This window comes from Suricata suricatta, chromosome 12, assembly GCF_006229205.1.
Source record: "Suricata suricatta isolate VVHF042 chromosome 12, meerkat_22Aug2017_6uvM2_HiC, whole genome shotgun sequence".
Classification (NCBI taxonomy): Eukaryota; Metazoa; Chordata; class Mammalia; order Carnivora; family Herpestidae; genus Suricata; species Suricata suricatta.
Genome location: NC_043711.1, coordinates 24459830 through 24483521, shown reverse-complemented (window position 1 = coordinate 24483521; position 23692 = coordinate 24459830). Strand labels below are relative to the sequence as shown.

Genomic DNA, 23692 nt, shown 5'->3' with positions numbered 1-23692 from the left:
GCCTTTATGTGCTGGACACCATCCTCTGTGTACTCTATGCACTCATTCCATCCTCCATTTCCTCGTTCACTCACTCACCAGGTATATACTGAGCACCTGTAGGCTTGAGCACTCTCCTACCCCCAGGATACAGCAGTGAACAAAGTAGGCAAAAATCCCATGCTTGTAGGATTTGAGTAAGGGAAACCAACAAGAACGGATAATAGGATAGGTCTGATGGTGATAAACATCATAGGAAACAGGCAGGAGTGGGGAGAGCGAGGCCGGGAAAGCTGCAGATTCCAATAGGGTGGTCTGGGAGAGTCCTGCTGAGAAGAGACCCGAAGGAGGGGTTTCACTCCTTTATGCATGTATTGCTTGCTGACTCTGTCAGGAGCTGTGTTAGGCCCTGTGGAGGGTCCACTGGGATTATTCCCCTTTTGTAATTTACTTCCTTTTACAAACTTAGAAACAAAATTTAGGTTTTTTGGTTGCATGTGACAGAAATACAGTGCACATGTGCTTAAATTAAAAAAGAGAAAAGGACTCACTTATTTGGTGAATTCAGTGATAGTTCTGCCTTTAGGCATGGCTAGATCCAGGTGGCTAATCTATGTCAGCAAGAATCCATCACTCTCCATTTCTTATTCTTTCTCCAAATTAGCTTACTTCTCAGAGGGGTCTCTGACCAAGATGTTCTGTACCATTCTAAGTTTCAACCCCATCAACTCAAATATTGCTCTAGAAGACTACGTCTCTTTTTCTTTAACTCCAGCAAAAAGTCTCATTCTTCCAAGCCAGATCCCATGCCCATATTGGGAGAGTTGGCCCTTCCTGAATCACAGGGTTTATCAGCTGGGAGGGAGGTCCCTCAAGAGAAGGTCAGGGCACCATTGGCAAAAGAAAGGGGACTAAATGCTGGGCAGTAAGAAACAGCAAACGTCCACTCTGGCAACACTTGCCAGGGTTGAAAAGAGCCTGCAAATGGCAATACTGTCAAGGATCCCAGTTTGTCACCAACAGACCATGTGACCTTGAGCCAGCTCTTAGTTTTCCAGCGTCTAAACAAGTGACTAGCTGGTTCTCTGAGGAGCTGTCCAGCTCTTAATTTGTTTGAGTTTTAGGCTCATTAGTGGAAAGCAGACACTATTTCATGAAATTACTGGGTTCAGAACAATATAGGATTATGGTTCCTGGTCAAACACATGGATAGTTTTTTTGCCCACAACCAGCTCTTTTGATGAATTGCTGACAAAGCTGGTGGTGTGGTGAGGGGTGAGGACATAAAACTCATCCCCACTTGAGCTGTGTCATTTCCTAGTTGCACTCACCTACAGCTTTGGCCATATGTATGCAAGGAAGCTTTGTAAACTTTTTAGTCTGGTGATGGGAAATGAACTCATTGCCACAAAAGCGCATGCTCCAAAGCCAAGAATGGCACATTATGGAAGATTTACCCTGGCTTCACCTCCCAGCGTGAACTTGTGAGCACGCCATGTTTTAAACAACACACAACTATCAACAGCTCTGGGGAAAACCAGCTGTGGGGGTATCAGCATGAGTTTCCAAGACACCGATTAGATGTCTCAGTTCAGAATCCTGTCTTAATGGTTATGTCTCATCTCTACAGTTAGACAAGTACCAGTGTATTTCCCTGCGAAGATAAGGAGGGATGACAGGGATTGCTCCTTGGTGACTGTACTAGTGTGACTTACCCTTTATGTTCATGAGATGTCTGCAGGGTCGGTGTCTGTGCTGCATGGTGGGGGACTTGGCCATGACTCATCTCAAAGCTAGAAGCCATGTACCACCCTTCCATAGGAAGTACTGGATATGTGAGTGTTGGGCTGGGCAATACAATGTGAGGGACAAGAGCCCTGGGGCCCGACTGGTTGGTTCAAAGCCTGGCAGTATTGCTGCTTCCCGGCTGTGTGACCTGGGGCAAGTTACTTGAGCTCTCTATGCCTCAGTTCCCCCATCTGTAAAGCTGGACAATAATAGCACCTACTTAAAGAGTGTTGTCATGATAAATAGGAGAACACATGTCAACTCTTGTCAGCCAGAATAACTGATATTGGTGGTGCAGGTGTCATTCCTGTGCCATCGTGGGCTAACAGGAGACAGACGGGTATCATATTTATAATGGCTAACACATGTTGTGCTTGTTACATGACAGGCCCATTATACTTATGTGACAGACACTGTTCTCAACTCTTCGAAGTACATTAATTCAGCTAGGTAATGTGATCATTTATGTTAACTCAGGTGGGCACTATCATTATCCTTGTCACTTTACTCTGATGGGGGAACTGAAACACAAAGATTTATGTAACTTGCCCAAAGTCATACAGCCAGCAAGCGGTGGATCTGGGATTTGAATCTAGGCAACTGGCTCTAGAATCCTTGTTCTAACCACCAGGCTTTACAGTCTCCCTAAAATAATAAGAGCTACACAGAGCTTCCTGTAGGTCCGGTTGTTTTAAGAACTTTCTATAAATTGGCCCATTTAATCCTCCCAACCAACCCTCTGAAGTGGTTGCTTTTTTCTCTCCATTTTATAGATGATGAAATCAAAGCACCCATAAAGAGGAGATCACATCCTGATTAGCTGGGTGATTTAAGACAGGAAAGCTGACCTCGCTGAGCCTTAGGGTTGCTGTGGGGGAACGGGTGACTGATGACCAGCACTGCGTGCAGACCTGGCATGGAGCAGATCCCTCTGGAGGGCGGTCATTTAACTGTTAGCGAGAGGGCCTTGCTTGTAGACCCCAGATCTATCCTTTTCTTGAGCTTCTCCTGGTAACCGAAATAAGGCTGAGAGCTCTTGAAAGGGTGTGGCTTTTTGGAGGAAGAGGCCTTTGAAGAAATGTCTCTAGCCCCAGCTAGGTCCTCTGTGGCATTGGAGTATTGGTTGACCCCACCATGGATCCTGTGTCTGGCCTTGAAGGTGACAATTCTGCCCCTCCTTCCCCAGAAGGCAAAGGCAAAGAGACTGTGAACCTGTCCCAGCCACTTGGGGGCAAACTGCTTCCTAGGTCTGGGTCTTGGTTTGCTTAGCTGCAAAATGGAGTGAGTGCTGGATGGAAGCATACAATTAAAAGCACCAAATCCAGAAAATTCCATATTTTCACAATGTGGAATAAGCAAGTCTTCTTGCCTGTGTTTTGCATAAGGAACATGTAGAACTTTGCAAAGCACTCTTCCAATAGCTAGTCCCTAGTATGGGCTGTTTGTGCTGAGCCTAGTTCCTTCCTCTGAAGTAACACTGAAAGTTGTAGTCTCATCACTATGTTTGTGGTTTATTTTGTCAAATTAATTATTATAAAGGTAAAGTTCTGGGTCATTTTAATGCTCTTGGAAAATGCTGCCAAATTGCTGCTAAAGTACCCTGTGGAAACATTGTATAAATTTATACATTCACAATTGTGAAGCAAAATGTCTATTTCTCCATATTCTTGCCCACAATGGGGTATTATCCTAGAAAAATCACCAATTTGAAAGGCAAACATTCTCTTATTTAAATTCCCATTTTGCTAGTTACTAAGGAAGGTGAACATTTTTCATTTGTTTATTGACTATTACAAAGCATTTCAGCTTTTTAATAAAAGGTATTCTTTTTTTAATTATAAAATTAATGTATACATATAGAACTTGAGACAGTGTATGAATGTGAGACATAGCAAAGACAAGCACCTTGGATCAGTCCTAACCCTGAGAAATCACCACTGCCAACAGGGTGGACATTATTTTTTCAGAATTTCCTAGAAAATTTTGAACCATCATTTGGCCTTAAAGATTTCTGAAGGTTCATACATCGATTCAGTATCTTAAAAGGTGTTTTTCTACTTGGCATTTTTTGCTGAATAAAGTTAGTAGGCTTGTTTTGGTAAATCAATCTTTTGGGAGAAGCTATGTTGCCCAGAGGGAAGATTACTGAATTTGGGGACCCCACCGACCACCATCATGTGTCCCTGCCTCAGTGGGGTGGGTGTGGACTGTGCCGTCTGCTGGCCTTGTTTGGCCCTTGAGTCAGAGCCTCTGTGCTGTAGACAAGAGTTCTTTTTGTTTTGAATGTCAGGCTCCTGTGGTGTCAAGGCAGTAGTGAGAGGTTGAGGGGTTCCTGAGCTTCTTCCAGCACCAGCATCAGCACCACTGAATTGGTGATAATAATTAATAATAGCCAGCATTTACTCTGTATATCCTTTACAACTTGGGTTTACGTATTTCTCACAACTATTCTATAAAATGTAAAATCTAACATTATCCTTGTTTTTCATATTCTAAAACTTGGGTTCCTAGAGGCCAAGCGATTTACTTAGCATCCCCAGGTAGCAAGTTTCATAACCAGAACTCAGACTCAGCTCTGCCAGGTGTGGAGGACCCTTAAGAGGTTAACTACCTGCTCTTCAGTTCTGGACAACCTCTCCATGAACCCCACCTCCCTCTTGCCTTTATACATATTAGTCTGGTCCAAATGCAAGCAGGGACCTGGGGAACCCCGGATTGGTTCTCAGTCTTATAAAGGGTTGAGCAACTTGAGGAGCAGGTAAAAAGATGAGTTTCTACTGACCGCATCCCTACAGCAGGGCTCCCAAGAGTGGGGAAGCATCTTTGCCTGGGCGATAGTGGGCGGTTGCCATGGTGGCAGCTATGGCAACGCTGATGCAAGTACCAGCCCTGTTCCCACTGGAGCCCAGCTGGTGAGCTGGGAGACCAGCCACCCTGGGGCTTGCTCTGTCTTGTGCAGTGGGACCACATTGGATAGAAATATTTGATAAATAGCACATAACTGATCAACATGGTTAATTTTTTCTCTCTCCAGTTTGTGGCTTTTGTGGATTAGGTGGCCAGAAAATCCCTTAGACAATTTAGCAGGACTCTGGGGCCAAGAGCAGGCACCTTGGAATTAGGCTGTAATGGCTCTGACATTCATTTAGTACCATGGAGCATTTCCAAGTCTAACTTCTCAGAGCCTTCTTCTATTATGGCCCTTATTTTCAGGGCCCCCATGAAAATTAAATGGATTAATCCACATAATGAACACAGCACTAATAATATTATTTTTATTTTTGTTAAAATAATAATATTACCATCTTACTCAGAATTTCTCTTACTCTGAGTAATTGTCTTGTTCAGAATTACTCTTTCTTACCCAGAATTTTGGGGGTGGCTTGCTGTTTGTCAAAGTGACAAAGTAATCTCAGTTTGAATGGTGCCCTTGGCATTGCCTTTCCTTTTTTCTCCACATATGCTATAACAAGTCTGACGTGGTCCCACCCCCACCACCGTATTTCACTGACAGTTTGGGAATAAACATGTTTTTATGTGTGGCCCCAGTCACTGCCAAAAACAGCATTTATGGAGCTTCTAATTACCTTGGAGACTGTGGTAGGTCCTGTATCAGAAAGTCAATAAACTGCTTTAAGCAATGCTGGTTAATTTAAGAATTTTGGTGTTTTTAACTGTGTTAGAATCAACAGAACAGTTGTTAGAGATGCCTATTTCTGAATCCTAATTTTTAGGATTGTGATTTTCATTTTGGAGGTATTGGGCCACCTACATACTGATTTATTAGCTTCTGATCAATATATTATTGAATAAAGTGTGAAGACTGTCTTCTAACCCCATGCTGGGCAAAAAAAAAAAATTCTGTGAGGGTGGCAGTAAATATAATTTTTGAGTTAGAGCTTTTCAGGATTTGAAAAACATGAGTTTATCTCCTTCCTCTTTGTTTCTGATTTATATACAGTTTGACAGAACAATTCCAAAGACTTTTCTTACTTTCTTTTTAAGACAAAAATTAGAAAGAGAGTTCAGGGTAGCTTTAAAAAAAAAAAGCCTTCTGAGCGCTGTTTATTTGATTCAAATCCCTTTAAAAACATGGAATACTTAGCCATTAAAAAAAACTAAAACTAAAATCATACTTTTATCAAAGTAACATGCACACAGTAAAAATATACTGGTGAATCTGCATGGAGTTTTATTTGTAGATGTAGAAAACCAACACATAATACACATAATAATCTCTGATGAGGAGAAGGAGGAAGAGGATTTTAAAGTCCAGTTGCACTTTATGTAAAGAGGAACCAACCAGTAACATTGGATCTGGGCCTTGTACATAGGAAGCAATTCGGTCTCCATCTTCTTTTCTCAGTTGTCACTGCTTCTGCAATGGTTTTAATATCTGTTTCTCTGTTCTCTGGGGCCAGACCACCTGGGTTTGAATCTTGGCTCTGCCATCTATTAGTTGTGTGATTTTGGATAAGTCAGTTAACCTCTCTGAGCTTTGGTTTCCTCATCTGTAAAGTGGGAATAATGAAAGTACTTACTTATAAAATTGTTTTGGGGTTAAATGAGTTAATATTCATTAAGCACTTAGAATAGTGTCTGGCACAGGATTAACATTTATTACTTTTTTTGAAGTAAACCCTTAAAAACATGACCTCCATGACAGAGAGACTGATGATTCTCTTGGGCGATAAGCAAAAGCTCATTGGTGCTGGTAAATTGTGATGACCATGACCTAATCCCACATCTGTGGAGTTGAGGGGCTGGAAGCTGTCGTCAGTGGAGAGCTTCAGTTTTTTGTTTCAGATGAGGCTGGGGGAGTGCCTCTCAGTGGTGGCTCATGGGAAGGTTGGGTACGTACAGGGAGTCCTGGTAAGAAAAACACACATTCAGGAAAGAACAAGCTCTCCCCAGGCAAAACCTTAGAAAAACAACAATCTGCTGCTCCTTGATTAAAGGGTAGAAAACTAATTATCCTTTCCGGAGGGACGCGAGGTTGCTCTCCGCTGGCCTGTGACCTGGAGGTGCAGGATGTGGATTTCCTTAGGATGTAATGAAGACTTTCCCATTGAAAATGTGCCATTATTCAGATGGATGCAGGAGGGGAGAGGGAGAATGATCCCCTTGCTTTTAAAAGTGACCCCTAAACGCTTTTGAAATATCATCTGCAGGTCAGCACTTTGAGGACATGAAAAAAAATAATTTTCCTAAATTGGATTTCCAAAAGACCTCTGTTACAAAACATCCCTTTAAAAATATTCTGTAATTTCTGCTAATTACACCAGCTTACAATTAGCTTGAATGTGAAGATTTGGTGTTGCCAGTGAGAAACCATTCAATCCACTGATGATACAGATATGAAAGCCAGTGAGAAGAGTCACTGGAAAACAGGTTATTTTCATGCTGAATAAATGCCAAGTAGTATTAATTCCAGTTTCTTTAGCAAGGGAAGGGAATGTGAACATTGCATCTTGGGATAATTCGTGTGTGCATTTCCTCACTGTCTTCCATACCATTCTGTTAGGGACGCAAAGTTCCTGTTCATCTGTACTGTTTGGCTTGAGTTATCAAGAAATTTCAAAAAAGTCTTGCAAATATTTATTGAGCATCCATCATGTACCGGGTGCCCAGAGGTTAGGAATAAAATGTTCAAAAGACAGATGAAGTGCTTGTTCTTGGGGAGCTCATATTTTAATGACTTCAGTGGACTGGCCAACACCTAAGAAAACTGTCAACTTAGTTTTTTTACAGACATTGCTTTTAGGTAATCTTTAGACAAGCCCCTCTCAGCTCTGTCCCCAACTCCACTCACTTTATCCTGTCAAGTCACCAGGCACACCTGCTTTGCTGAATTCAGTAGGCATTTCTCTATCCCCTACTTAGTAATGTAGTTGAGCACTCCCTCCCTGAAACCCTTTCTTCCCTGGCTTCTCGAATACTCCTCTCCTTGGTGCTTCCCTCACTGAAGTGGGGCTCCTCCTCAGTCTAAAGGCTGATGCTTCTTGAATATATTCTCTAGTTTCTTATATTCGATGGCTCACTCTAATCTCCCTACCAATGGAGATCCATACCAATTCAGATGATCTGTCTGCCCTTGACTTTTGTTTCCCCGTCTGCTCTTCCCAAAGGTCTTCTCCCTCCTCCCACTAGCAAAGGCACTTCCTCATTATCTCCCTCCTCGCTGTCTTGCCCCTACAGCTGTTCTCTCTACACAGCATTGAGAGCAGTCCTTTTAATAGATAGATCATGTTTTTTCTCTGCCCAAAATCTTCCTGTAACCTCCCATATCACTCAGCTTAAAATCCAGAAGACTTGCAGTAGTCTATAAGACCCTTACCATCTGGTTTCTGCTCCCAAACTTCCCTAAGCCTCAGTTTCCAACTGGAAAATGGACATGGTGAGACAGACTTCATAGGGTTCTTAGGAGGAGCATGCTAATAATTCCTGTACAGTGCTTTGCATACTATCTGGCTCACACTGAGAGCTTAATAAATGTTAGCTCCAAGTATTTGCAGTGAACCCAAATAACATTGTCCCTGGTCCCTGAGCTCATAGCCCATAAGCGGGCTCTTAAAGTACACCTTCTGTGCACCATGTGCCAAGAGCTTTACATATATTAACTCATTTGATCCTCACAGCAACTCTATAAGGGAATATTGTTATTACCTTCATTTTACAGATGGAGGAAGTAGGGAACAGATTGGGTAAGTCACTTGTCTCATGTCACACAGCTCATGAATGGCAGAGCTGGCTCCAAGCAGAGGCACTTGTCACTGCTGCAACCAAACCACTGCTTCACTGCACTTCTTGGGAATTAGTGAAATTTACCTTTGACGGTTCTTTTTCTGGAATACTGCACTCATGAATGGCTTTTCTGGAGATAAAAGCTTTGTAGGAAGCTCAGGGGCGAAAGAGAAATGCAGCAGAATGCCTCATGAGGTGGGAGCAGAGGATGGAACCGGTGTTGGGAGAGGCATGGAGAACAAGAGAGCCAGAGCCATGTGTGGAGAACGAGAGGAAGCGGAGAAAGCCAGAGGGTGGGAATTTTATCATGGTTGAAGGACTGACATAATATGTGTCTCCGAAACAGGGACTTGTAGGGCGGATTTCTCACAAGTACTGATAAAACTTCACATCTAAGCCATTTTTGTCAATTCCAAGGCTGCACAGAACGTTTACTCTCCTGGCTTTTATTTACATAATAATTCCCACTTCTGGAATAGTTAATAGTATTTTATTTTGCATTATTATTTTATGAGGATTTTTTCCATTAGATATGTATGTTTTATTTTGCCTGAAAATTACCTATATTTTACCTCACTATTTTTAATTTTTTTAAGCAGTGAAATTTACAGGGTTTTTTCCCTTTTATAAAAGTTTTAATTTAAATTTCTGTTAGTTAACATACAGTGTAATATTAGTTTCAGGTGTTCAATATAGCAATTCAGCACTTCCATGTAACACCCTGTGCTCACTGTGACAGGTCTACTTGTCTACTCCTTAATCCTCATCATTAATTTCACCCATCCCCCCACCCACCTATCCTCTGGTAAACATCCAATTTGTTCTCTGTAGTTAAGAGTCTGTTTCTTGGTTTGCCTCTCTCCCCCCTACCCTTTGCTCATTTATTTAAGAATTTCTTAAATTCTGCATATGGGTGAAACCAAATGTATCTCTCTTACTAACTTATTTCACTTAGCAGAGTACTTTCTAGCTCCATCCATGCCATTGTAAATGGCAAGATTTCATTCTTTTTTATGGCTAAGTAATATTTCACTTTATATTATTACCACATCATCTTTATCCATTTGATGGACACTTGGTCTGTTCCATAACTTGGTTATTTAGATAATGCTGCTATAAACAGTGGGGTGCATGTATCCCTTTGAATTAGTATATTTGTATTCTTTGGGTAGAGATACATGAAAACATGCTCAACATCACTGATCACCAGGGAAATACAAATCAAAACTACAATGAAATATCACCTCACACCTGTTAGAATGGCTAAAATCAACAACGCAAGAAACAACAGATGTTGGTGAGGATATGGAGAAAAGGGAACCCTTTTACACTGCTGGTGGGATTGCAAAGTGGTGCAGCCACTCTGCAAAACAGCATAGAGGTTCTCAAAAAGGTAAAAATAGAACTACCCTATGATTCAGCAATTACACTAGTAGGTATTTACTCAAAGGATACCTCTTTATTAAAAAAATAAAATATAAATCCAAATTGCCTAATTAAAAAAGTTGTGGTAGGGGCGTCTGGGTGGCTCAGTCAGTTAAGCATCCGGCTTTGGCTCAGGTCATGATCTCATGGTTTGTGGGTTCGAGCCCCACATCAGGCTCTGTGCTAACAGCTAGCTCAGAGCCTGAAGCCTGCTTCCGATTCTGTGTCTCCCTCTCTCTCTGACCCTCCTCTGCTTGCACTGTCTCTCTCTGTCTCTCAAAAATAAATTTTTAAAAACATAAAATAAAAATAATTGTGGTAAAATATACATATTTACCATCTTAACCATTTTAGGTGTATCATAATTCACTGATATTAAGTACATATACAGGATTGTGCGTCCATCACCACTACCTAATTTCAGAACAGTTTCGCCACCCCAAAAGAAAATTGTGTACCATTAAGCAGTCACCTCCTACTTGCTCTCTTTCCACCAGTCCTTGGCCACCACTAGTCTGCTTTCCGACTCCGGATTTGCCTATTCTGGGTATTTCATATAAATGGAATCATACACAATGTGGCCTTTTATGTCTGGCTTCTTTCACTTTGCATAAGGTATTCAAGGTGGCTCCATGTCCTAGCAGGACATTCATTCTTTTGAATAACATCCCATTGCAGGCATATACACTTTTTGTTTATCCATTTTCATTCATCAGTTGATGGAATTTAATATATACCTTTTTAATATGGTTACTAGAGTACCAGGCATGTATTAGACACTTCGCCATATGCTGTCTTCTGAATCTAGAAAGAGCCCTTACATATCAATAAAAAAAGAGCATCCCTTTATATAAATGGGTAAATGACCTGAACAAACATTTCACATAAGGGAAAATACACATATAGTCATTTTATGAGTTTGAAAAAAGTCATTTCAATGTCTTCTTTTTAGTTCATTCTGGAATTAGTTATATTAGAGTAGTTCTATATTATTTAGGACCAGATCATAAACATTTGTTTGGGATAATTTGGGAAATTTTTCATATGTTGATCTATTCAAGTAAAGATATAACCTGAAGATAATTTCCTGTAATGTTTCCAGAGACTATGTCTCTAAAGCCTTTGCGAAATATTTTTTCTTTTTTTCTTTTTAAAAAAATTTTTTTAATGTTTACTTATTTTTGAGACGGAGAGAGAGAGAATGCAAGCAAGGGAGGGGCAGAAAGAGAGAGAGGGAGACACAGAATCTGAAACAGGCTCCAGGCTCTGAGCTTTCAGCATAGAGCCTGATGTGGGGCTCGAACCCATGAGTCATGAGATCATGACCTGAGCCGAAGTTGGACGCTTAACCGACTGAACCAGCCAGGTGCTCCAGGAAATATTTTTTCTTCTGAATTTTTCTGAATTCAGATGAATACTAAAATTCTGGGGAGTGTCTCACTTTTCAAAAGGGAATAAATTTATACCTTTTGGTTAGTCACTAACTGCTGAGACATAGAGCTGTGGCTTTTCAAAGTCTGAGGCTCTTTGAAATTACATGTGTTATTGTTCTATACCTGTGCTGTCCAATATGATAGACACATGCCACATATGGCTACTGAGCACTTGAAACATGTCTAGTGCCAATTAGGATTGATGTAAGAGTAGAGGTGCCTGGGTGGCTCATTCAGTTAAGTGTCCACCTTTGGCTCAGGTCATGATCTCAAAGTTCATAAGTTTGAAACCTGCATCAGGCTCTCTGCTGTCAGCAAGGGGTCTGCTTCAGATCCTCTGTCTCCCCCTCTCTCTACCCTTCCCCCTATTTGTGTGCACACTCTCTCTCTCTGAAAAATAAATAAACATTAAAAAAAGATTGATTTAAGAGTAAAATACTCATTGGATTTTGAAGACATGAAAAAATGTAAAATATCTAATTTTTTTTCTATTACATGTTGAACTGGTAATAGTATCTGGATATATTTGGTTAAATAAACTATATTATTAAAACTAAACTTGCCTATTTCTGTTTACTGTTTTAATGTGACTAATAGAGAATTTAAAATTACGTGCGTGGCCTGCATGATATTTCTGTTGGACAGTGCTCTTCTAAAAAACAGCTGGTGGAGGGATAGAAAATGGGAAAAATCAGTCTGAATGGACACTTATGACTTCTGTGCCTTCAGAATCTTGAAAGTGCCCCAATGAGAGAGGCCATCGTGGATCCAGATGCCTGCAGTAGCCTCCCTGCTGGTCTCTGCCTTCATTCGGACCCCTCGGCTTCTCCTCTTCCCTCTAGCCAGAGGGATCTTTCTAAAGGCAAATCCCATGCCATTCATGTAGCTTCAGTGGGGGCCCCATCACCCCATGACCAACCCCCCAACCTTAGCCTTTAAGTCTCCGCCTGTTCAGCCTCATCTCATACCTCTCTGCCTCCTTCCCTACCTGTTAAGGCCTTTTACTAAACATTATTATGACTCGTGTTACATACTATGTTTCTGTAGTAAAGATTTAAAAATACATAAATAAAGATGATGTCCGCATTTATGCTTCCCATCCCCGACCCAAGCTGAATACATCATCAATCATTGTCAACAATCAGGCACACCTTTGGCATACACATAGCTGATTCTGTACATGTGAGTGTGAATAAACGTAAACGGATTTATATGTTACCCTGCTCTTTTTCACAAACTGTATTTTATCGTCTTTGCTGGTGATGGAGTAAGTATACCTCATTGTTATAGAAAAAGTTTTTTAAAAAACATTTATTTATTTTTGAGAGGGGGGAGGGGCAGGGAGAGGGAGACAGAGGATCCTAAACACACTCCGTGCTGTGAGCACAGAGCCTGATGCGGAGCTCGAACTCATGAACTGTAGGATCATGACGTGAGCTGAAATCAAGAGTCAAATGCTTAACTGACTGAGCCATCCAGGTGCCCCTCACACCTCACTATTGTAATAGATGTATTATATGGCTGTGCCAGAATTTATTCATTCGTTTTATTAATTATAATCTATTTCACCCACCTAACAAAATATAGGCTATTATAATATTCATACCTATATCTACCATTTAGATTTAATAAACACCTTTTTGCCCTATTAGCTTCAGAATTTTTATGTAAATAAATGAAACATTACAGGTAGTGAAGAAGCCTTATACGGGCCCCACTGTAGTTCCTTTTCCTCTCAGTCCCCAGAGGGAACCATTTTTTGCAGTTGGTAAAACCTTTTCAGGGGCACCTGGGTGGCTTGGTTAAGTGTTCAACTCTTGGTTTCAGCTCAGGTTATGATCTCATGATTTGTGTGTTTGAGCTCCAAATCGGGCTCTGTGCTGACAGCATGGAGCCTGCTTGGGATTCTCTCTCTCTCTTTCTTTCTGCCCCTCCCCCACTCGTGTGTGTGTGTGTGTGTGTGTGTGTGTGTGTGTGTGTGTGTGTGTGTAGAAGCACTCTCTCCCTCTCTCTCTCAAATAAATATACTTGAAAAAAAAAAAACCTTTTCATCTGTAGTCTTACATTTTTACTATATACATATGTGGCCAAAACAACAGAGTATTATTTTGTGAGATTCTAAATAGTATTCTATATTGTATCATTTTATGCATATCTCCTGCAACTTGGATTTTCTTTCTTTTTTTTTTTGAGACTTTTCATTGATATATAGTCCTACGTGGTCTTCCATTGTAAAGAATGAATATAGCTTCATTTAATAATCTGTTTCTTTATTGACATGTTTCAGTGGTCATACTCAGCTTCCAGTTTTTCAAATACACTGTCTCTCTTCTACATCTTTACTCTTGGCTCTTAACTTTAGCAATTAGTTCTGCCAGTTTTGTCTATTTAGGTAATTTTTGCAAATTTCGACCTCCCACAATTTTTGCTTGCTCTTCCTGTTGCCTGGCCTGCTACTCCTTCTCTTATCACCTGGTTGAGTCCCTCACTTCTGGCAGGTGACAGGGAGACCTCATTTCCTCTGGGAGGTCTGTCTAGCTCCTCAAATGTTGGTTGAGCCTTCTTGGCTCTCCCTATTACCACTTTTTTATTTTTCTTTAAGACTTACTATGTTGTTCTCTCTCTCTCACACACTCTCTCTCACTCCCTTTGCAGACACTGGATCCATGCTGCTCACTGCTATATCTCTAATGTCTGCTCCTGTGCCTGCCCTAGGAAGGTGTTCTTTAAGGTTTGGAGAGAAATTAATATGTGAGGCCTTATGATTGGACACAGACCCCTTCTCTATAGGGGGAAGGCTGCTCTCTTTTAGGGTGCATTCTCGACCAGACTGTTGCACTAACAGTGCCGAGTGTTTGTACCAGTTCCTATTTTGAGGTTCTGTGATCCTTTCCCCCCATATTTTATCAGGAAAGTAAGAGTTGGAGTTGCAGCCATGGCATGAGTAGCATGAAGCTGAGTGTGGCCTATGAGCTATGGAAACATGTTACAGGTGGTGCCTTCGTCTTTAAGAGTTGAGCCTAGAGGCGCCTGGCACACTCTGTCGGTTAAGCATCCACCTTTGGCTCAGGTCATGATCTCATGGTTTGTGAGTTAGAGCCCCATGTCCGGCTCTGTGCTGACAGCTCAGAGCCTGGAGCCTGCTTCAAACTCTGCCTCCCTGTCTCTCTCTGCCCCTCCCCTACTCACGCTGTGTCTGTCTCTGCCTCTCAAAAATAAGTAAACATTAAAAAAATTAAAAAAAAAAAGAGTCAAGCCTAAGTGATGAGCTTTCCAGTGGGCAAATGACCTCTTCACAGTGAGCTTCTCCACAGAGAATTGGGTCTTCTTTCACCCGGCTAACCACCTGCCAGTCCATCCTTAATCACCATGGCCAGAATTACACAGACATTTACCTGAGACTGTCACTATCTTAAATGGTCCAACCAGAATAAGAATGCCTGGCAGAGGTGGGACCATAGTCTGCCCTCATATCTCTTACAAAAAGTAGCCGTTTGGCTTTCCTATATTGCTACAGCTGTCTTCACAGATAGAGAGAAGTAAAACAAAAGAAAAGAAATAAAAGGAAAGTCTTATTAGCCAAGATGCCCTTGGTTGAGAATTAAGACATTAAAATTTTGGGGGCACCTGGATGGCTCAATTGGTTAAGCATCCGACTATTGATTTTGGCTCACGATTTGTGAGGTGCCCCCAAATATACCTCTTTTTAAAGTAAGTGCTACACCCAATGTGGGGCTCAAACTCATGACCCCAAGGTCAAGAGTCACATGCCCCACTGACTGAGCCAGCCATGAAACATATCCTTCATGCATAAGGAGGGGGCTACTGTAATAGCTGATTTGAGTATTTAAGAAGTACCAGATTCTCTGCCAAATATTTTATATAGTACATTAATTTAATGCTTCAATTTTGTGAGGAGAGATTATTGTCACCATTTTACAGATGAGAAAATGGAGGCTCAGAGACAGTAGAGAGTAGGGAGACTGGTTGAAGTCCCCCAGCAAGAAGGGGAGGGAGCCACTCTTGGAGCCCCAAGTTGGTCAGACCTCAGACACTAGGCTCTGAGCCCCACATAGTGAGTGCAAAGGCAGCAAAAGCTCTCTACGTATTCACTTCTGAAATGCATACTCTTAGGAGCTGCTCTGGAAATGGTCACTAATCCTCTTCTCAAGGTGGTGGAAAAAGTTGTATTCATGTCCATGTGGTGGGAAATACATTCTGTGGCTAACCCTGAGGCCTATTGCTCCTGAGTTTATTCTATTTGATCCCAGCCACACATGCACACACCCCTGAAATTTGAGATCATTCCTTAAATGCATCTTGCATCCTGACTTTTTGTTCCTCCTGTGGGCATTTCTCCATGTGGGTAGTGTTTCTAACTTTTCTTCCCAACCTTTCCTTCAGTTGTAACTTCCTTCCAGGTAAGAAGCTGCCCCCCTCCTCCCTCTGCAGAGGTGGATGCTTGTTGGTCAGCATCGCCCCCCCTAACATCTGCAGGATGGGCTGTGCTTCCTAACCACATGTGCACAGGCCTGGCTCACGTCCAGGGTCTGAGGACTGGACACACTATAGATAACTCCTCCCAGCCCTGTCAGGAAGCTGTACCTTTATGTTTTGGAGACCTGGAGAACCAAGTATCATTTTCTCACTTGGACTTTTGCTGACAGTGCAAAGAACTTGCTTCCTTTTTTTTATTATTAATTTTTTAAGTTTATTTATTTAGAGAGAGAGAGTGGGCATACACAAGTGGGGGAAGAACAGAGAGGGAAGCAGAGAGAATCCCAAGTAGGCTCCACACTGTCAGCGGAGAGCCTGACAGGGGGCTTGAACTCACGAACTGTGAGCTCATGACCTGAGCCAAAATCAAGAGTCAGATGCTCAACTGACTAAGCCACCCAGACACCCTAAGAACCTGCTTCTAAAACACAAGAAATAGGGGCGCCTGGGTGGCTCAGACAATTAAGTATCTGACTTTGGCTCAGGTCATGATCTCACGGTTCGTGAGTTTGAGCCCCACATCAGTGCTGACAGTTTGGAGCCTGGATTCTGCTTTGGATTCTATGTCTCCCTTTCTCTCTGTCCCTCCCTTGCTTGTACCCTGTTTCGCTCTGTCTCTCAAAAAAAAATTATAAAAAAAGAATGCCCTGGATTGACAGATTCACTCTGATCTTTTGCTTTGCCTATGAAGCTTCTAAGTTTGGGGTCCTACTAAGCTGGTCCCTCCCTCAAGAAACCTCCAGGCTGCATTCTTCCAGAAGCATGCTCTGCCCTATTTGGTGGGCTTCTTTCTATATGAGAGGATCTACATCCTCTGAATCTAGAGTCAGACACACTGGTTATGAATCCCAATGTGGCAACCTACCTGCTGTGTGACTTCTGACATGTGGTTTAACCTCTCTGCATGTCAGTTTATCTCATCTGTAAAATGGGATAATAATAATATCTCCCATTATACCATAATATTATATGACAATATGTTATGATACAAAATTATATTATTTTTAAATTTTTATTTTTTTATTTTGAAAGAGAGAGTGCACATAAGGGAAGAGCAGAGAGAATCACAAGCAGGCTCTGTGTTGTTAGCATAGACCCCAGTGTAGGGCTTGATCCCACAAACCATGAGATCATGACCTGAGCCAAGACCAAGAGTTGGACACTTAACCAACTGAACCACCCAGGCACCCCCAAAGTTATATTACTTATTTAAAAGTATATAAAGCTAGGTGCTTGGCTGGCTCAGTCAGTAGAGCATGTGACTCTTGATCTTGGGGCCAAGCCCCACTTTGGGTGTAGAGCTTACTTTAAATAAATTAAAAAACTATTTTTAAAGTAAGCATATAATGCCATTATAATATGTTTTGTATTATATATTCATATGAATACAATACTATACCGTGTGGGACCATTATAACACTATTTGTATGTCATATATTAGCAGCATAATATAACAGCCTATCTTCCTATGAGACTTAGATTATGTAGGCAAAGTGCTTAGCACAGTCCCTGACACATCTCTGGCACAATAATCACTGCTGATTGCTGTGATCATAATTTTCTGTGGACCATATAAAACAGGGGAGCATTCACTCACAATGTTCTGGTATACGTTGTTGCTTTGGAAGCAGTGAAGCTCATCAAATAATTAGGAAAGCAAAGCCCAATTATGACCCAGGAGAGGAGGGAGCAGTATCCAGGGAATTGTTTTGTTAAATTCTAAGGGTTTTTTTTTCCCCAAAAGGAGAAATGCTTTTTTAGAAGAACTTAGACCAACATGTCACTTAATAGAGAAGAGTATTAAATCTAAATAACCACCCACATGTTCTGTTTGTCTTGAGATGTTATTAGCCTGGGTTTTTATTGTTGTACGTGTGGGTGAGGAGGAGGGTGAGGCAGAAATGGGGCTGGATATAAAGATACAGCAGGTGGGAGTTCCCATCTGTTTTGGTGAGTTGTCCCAGCTTTTCTGTGTCGGTCCTGTGTCCCTGGTCGAAAGCTGTTCTTCGTTGGGAGGAGGGGGAGGGGCTCTGTGCTGACATCTTTAGAACTTAGCAGTGATAGAACTGGATTCAGAACCTCATCTCGTTTTGACCACGTACTGGGTATTATTTCTCCTGGTTAGCACATAGGAATATGAAACCTTGTGCTCAGGGTCACACAGCTAGTAAAACACCATGAGATCTGAGATTAGACAAGAGATTAAAATCCTGATTTTACCTGTATGCATCACTTAATATCCCTAGGTCTCTGTTTTCTTATCTATTAAATGGGTCCAATGACAACCTAGCTCATAGTGTGAGAGTCAGTGGGATTAACTCTATGAAATGTTAGCATGTGCTGTTTTAAGTACTCAATAGACATTAGCTGCTGCTGTTATAATTACCTTGCATGTTGCTTATTTATCTCTTTCGTATGGTATTGCCCATCAAGTCTGATGCAGTGCAGGGTGCAGTGGTCACTTTTGCCTTGCATTTCTGCTGATTATAACACAGAGGCCAAACTAAAGGGATGACTGTCATGTGAAAAACCAACACCACCCCTTTGGTACATTAGTGACTAAAACCCCAGGGAACGTCCAAGATGGACCTCTCTCAGGGATGCTTTGCAGTGAGGTGGCACTTCAAGCAAATATGAAATTTGAATTTCCATATTGACAGACAACATTTTTGGGGAGGAGTAACTTATTACTCCACAAATACATTGTAAAAGGTGTCCCCATCGGTGTGTTGGCAGCTACAACATTGGATTCTCTCTTCAGGACAGAAATAAGGTGTTCCTGGTGTGCCTGGAGCTGCCCAGCCACACCGCTGTTGTTTGTCCCTGTACTGTGTACCCACTCTTGTGCTGACCCCACTGGAGCCTGCTTCTGTCACATCTGCGGCAATTGCTTCACGTGGAGGGATTAGTAGGTGAGGAAACCAGTTCCCACTGGTTAGGCAGCAGCTACATGTCCTGAGGACCATCCCTCTAAAAGTCTGGAGCTCAGGTGTGCCCTGCATCGGGGAGAGTTCCAGGCTTACCTGAAGCTGTAAACACCGCCTGAAGGGGGGTCCCTTTGGGAATTGTTTGTGTGTGAGAAATGAAGAGCATGATCGGGAGCTTTGTCTGACTTTTTGATTGCATCCAGGTTGAATTTTAGATTAGATTTTATTTTTTTAAGGGTGAGGGGTTGACTATTTCTAAGGGACTTTGGAGCTTCCCTCCCGGGAGACTGGGAAGGAGTTTAGAGTGTGTCTGGCTGCTAAGGATTGCCCAGCTGTAAAAAGCCTGGCTGCTGAGTTTGCCTGAGCTGTTTCTTCAAGCATCTCTCTCTTTCTGATAAAGCTACATCGAAAGTGGGTGATTTCCTCTGAGTATCTAACCCGTGAGTAATGAAACACATTGTCTTGTCTTTTCTCCTCCTCTAGGCCTAGGCGGCTTCTGCAAAACAGCTTCCCTATGTTCCCCTCCCCTAGAGCCTGGAATTTCCGAGGGGTAAGTGTTTCCCCGGGAGGGGTCCCTGCTGCTCTGTACCCTATTCTGGCTGCTCCAGAGAGGATGCTGTTGGGGGCGGCTTTCCTAATTGGGCTTTGCCAAGAAAGCTGGGTTTTAGCACTTGGAGGAATCAAGGTCATATCAGTGGCTTAATTAAGAAATGTGAGTGGCCCAGTAAGTGCCTGCCGATGTCTGTTTGCCCTGGAAGGTCTTGGGCTATGGGAAGCACCTGGTGAAGTAGCCAAGTCAGGGTTGATGACGGGGACATTGTGCCCATTTTCTTGGGAACCTGGAGGGGCCCAGTGCACAATGAAGATGAAAGAAATCGGAAATGTACAGTCTATTAATATGTAGATTTATGACTTCACGGGGAGCTTTGTTTTCCAGAAGGAGAAGCCTGTAAGCTCTAAAGAGATTTTAAGGGAAATCATAAAAATCTTCCAGTCATAAAGCCATAGACCCTTAGAAGTGTAGAAAGGGCCAGATCTAACCTCCTCTTGATTTGAAGTTCTCTTCCTTAACATAATAATAATAATATTATTAAAGCATATGGAAACCTGCTGTGTGCTAAAATGAATTCTAGCTCTGACCTAAGGAAGAAGACCCTGGCATGTGTAAAGAATGCTCAGAGCTCTGTTTCACCACCTAGCCTTTGCATGTGTTGTTTCTTCTGCCTAGAGCACTGCCTGTGCTGTCCAGCCCCGCACTCCTACACACACTGAAGCTGGCTCACCCACTTCATCCCTAGGGTCTAAGTCTTGACATCACCTCCTGTGGGAAGACAGGAGCTGAGGCACCTCCTATAAACTCCTGCACTTTCATCTCATTGAAGGGATAAGATTGTTAGTGCTTACTAAAACATAGGATTGGAAGCGCTAAGCATCAGGTGTGGAGAGACCTTGTCATTCTCTCTTGTTCACTGCTATCTCTCTGGACCCAGCACATACATGCTTAATTAATTTATTGAATGTATAAACAAATCTTTCACATCCATCAGACACAAAATTGACTTCAGATTGTGTTTCAAGGTCACATCTTTGGTCTTTTCAGCACTGTTTTTTTACCAGTTCAGTTCACCTTTAGTACCCTACATAGCTCTCAGCCATTTTCCCCAAGTGTCTTATTGAAAATAAATATTGATCATGGCAGTATTTTAACTAAGTGTATAATATGCTTTTCACTGAGTACAAAGAGAAATGCATTGACCTCTTAAGTAGATGTGCAGGTCTTCCTGAATGTAAGCCGTATGTCTCCTGAGTTGTTTATGGTTTTGTGGGTAAGGTCCCCATTTCTCCAAGAGTGTTCAGTTGGATGATCATAACCATCAGGTGGAAAAAAAACTTGTGTGGTCAAATAACCTTGGACGATGCTGAGAGCACCTAATTAAATATGTTCACCACTGCAAAACTTCTCAGAGCCTTTGATGTGTTGCGGTGCTTGGAGACTACATTAAGGAGAGTTGATGGAGTTGGTGACATTTCCCAAAGTCATTGCCAATAAATCCTTTGTTGAAAAGATAGTTTGTACACACTTTGGAATAGTTGACATTTATTGTCAATTTGAACTATAGAGAAATTGGACCTTCAATGAGCAAGTTAGCCTTTTCTGAAGGCATTTATTTTCCCTCCCTCTCTGGCCTCCCTTCAGCACACCCTACCCTTCCTTCTGATTCAGCACTGTCACTAGTCAAATACTGGGGTACACCTAGGGTGACCAACCCAAGTTTGCCTGCCATTGCCCTGGGTCTGGCACTGGAAGTCCCAGGCAAACTGGAACAGTTGATTGCCTTACCTTTGGCCATAAGACCTCTTAAATGTTTTCCCTTGAAAAATGCTTTGTAAATTTTTGAGCACAATTCTGTTTTATAGAAATTGCTGCTCAAAGGAACCTGTTAGGTACACACTTGGTTTAAGTTACCCTTTGAAACCCTCACCCTTGCATGGTAATATTTAAAATTAGGGAATCACTGCAGAAGAACAAACAAACAAACTGTCCTTGGCTAATTGCAACCAAATAGGTGACAGAATCTTTTTTTTAAACGTTTATTCATTTCTGAGAGACAGAGAGAGACAGAGTACAAGTGGGGGAGGGGCAGAGAGAGAGGGAAACACAGAATCTGAAGCAGGCTCCAGGCTCTGAGCTGTCAGCCCAGAGCCCAATGCTGGGCTTGAACCCACTAACCATGAGATCATGACCTAAGCCAAAATCAATAGTCAGCACTTAACTGAGCCACCCAGGCACCCCAGCTGTGGTGTTTATTTTGGTCCCTTGTCCTTGCTTTGATTTCTGGCCCATGGGGCTTATTGGTAAAGTTAGACAAACTGACATTAAGATATGCCAGAGGGAGATGGTCTGGGGCTTGATCAGTAGCCAGATGGGCCAAATTGATTTGTCTTCCTCTTGGAGCATAATCCTTCGTTTTGGAGCATAATCCTACATGACATTGAGGGGTTAGGAGGGAACTCCATTAAGTGGAACCACCCTTACTCCCAGCCAGGCTATGCTTCATAACCATCGTCATGGCAACTGGAACTGAAGAACGAGAAGGACACATTTTCTATAATGAAATGTGACTCCCAGGCCTGTTAGACTGAGCTATGCATGCTGTCCTAAGGCAGGGCATGCTTTTTGTGAATGCTTTATTTTCCTCTTTATTAAGAAAGGAAGTTTTTAGAATCTGTGTGCTAGTAAATTTCCCATACTTATATGTGTGGCAGATAAAACCATTATAAGCATTTGTAATTCCATTCGTGTTTGGCTTGTAAAGAATAAAGATCCTATGTTAGTTCACTTATGCCCTGGGCATTTGTAGATTTTGGGGTGCGGTAGGGAGAAGTGGTGGGGAGAGATGGATACTAAAAGGCAAGGGGAAGAAGAACCATATCCCTCTAGATGAGAAGCTGGGAGGGAGACATGTGAGGGCTAAGGAGGGACCTGGGGACTGGGCACAAAAGGCAGAGAGAAAGAGTGGTTGGCATCCTAATAAGGAGTCTGGAAAAAGGTGAGATGTTTCAAAATAATTTTAAGGAAAGTCTTTCTGAATGAATTATATTGTAACCCCTTCCTTGTCTTTCCTGGAAACATTTGTGGCAGATCTGCATTACTCCTCAAGGCATTAGGAGTAGGGTTTATGGTTTTCCTTTTTTGGGGGGCTGGGGTTTTGGGCTGCAGAGAGGTTCAGGAAGGGCTGGTAGCCCTTGGATGGCACTCTTCCTACCTACCAAGTGGTTTAGCCCTTTTAGAAGTTGTCATTATTAAGGGCAGGAACCTGGGTCTCTTGGTTTCCACGCTCATCTAAGGAGACAGAGGCCCTTGGTGTTACCCACCCTTCTGATTACCCCACCTTCCCGGGCAAGGGGTGATGCTGTGCCTGTCTCTCACCAGACCCATGGGTGCTGCAAATACACTTATGGAGAGAAGCCAAGAGGATGTTTTGGGTGGAAGCAGTTCTAGAGGGGAAATTATGAGTAAAATTAGAACAGAATGATGAGAATAAGAAGATGGGACCCTGAGAGGTGGGACCCTAGGCTACAGATACTAAGTGCTTCCATCAGGTGCTCACTGCACATCTGGTCCCCATCTGGTTGGGGCAGTGCTGAGCTCAGAATTTCCACCCTCCCTTGTGCAAATATTTGCCACAGCTCCTCCAGTTGGCTGAGGGGTGGAGTGGGGAGAGACCGACGCAGGGAGGAAACTCTCCCTAGCGGTGTGAAACTATCAGAAGCACAACTCCTGCCCTTGGAAATACTTAGCCAGACCTACTACTCGGTACAAGGCATTGCTTAGGTGTTACAACTGAGATTTCAACTAAATATCAGCCAGAGTTCATGGCTGTGCTTATCTTGTCTCTTTCTCTAGTGCCTGGTCTTTACTCTTGCCTCGGCCATTTGGGAAGAAATTTCTAGACTCTGAGGCTTTGGAAGAAACTTTGGACATGGTAGCCCTGACTTTTAATTTTCAGATGTGGAAAACGAGGTCTAGTGTGTTCGTCGGGACTGTTTTTGTTACAAGTGGTAGAAGCACCCTTAAACCTGGCTCAAGTGGAAAGGGAGGTTGTTTGGCTCATGTGACTGAGGGAAAATGAGGTGGGTAGGCTTCAGGTACAGCATATCCAGGGCTACTCCCTCTCAGCTTTGTTACTTCTGGGATGTGGATCTTATCTATAGGTGAACTGCTTTGGAGGGAAAGGATGACCACAAAACAGCCACTCCTTTCCAGAGAAGAGAAAGAAGCTTTTGATTCCAGGGTCCACGTATGAAATCCCAGCGTGGGACTCTGATGGCCCTGGCTTGGGTCACAGAGTTCTACCTTGGCCAATCACGGTAGTCAAGGAGATTGGACAGGCCTTG

At 42.4% G+C, this 23692-nt stretch overlaps 1 protein-coding gene across 1 annotated transcript in view; it reads left to right on the top strand.

The window, feature by feature from the left end:
* The window catches only part of ARHGEF3 (Rho guanine nucleotide exchange factor 3), a 280046-nt gene that overhangs the window by 57150 nt on the left and 199204 nt on the right, over positions 1 to 23692 (top strand). Inside the window, exon 3 of the mRNA XM_029917716.1 lies at positions 19277 to 19343. Coding sequence (XP_029773576.1) covers positions 19277 to 19343 — 67 coding nt within the window. The remainder of the gene's footprint in view (positions 1 to 19276; positions 19344 to 23692) is intronic.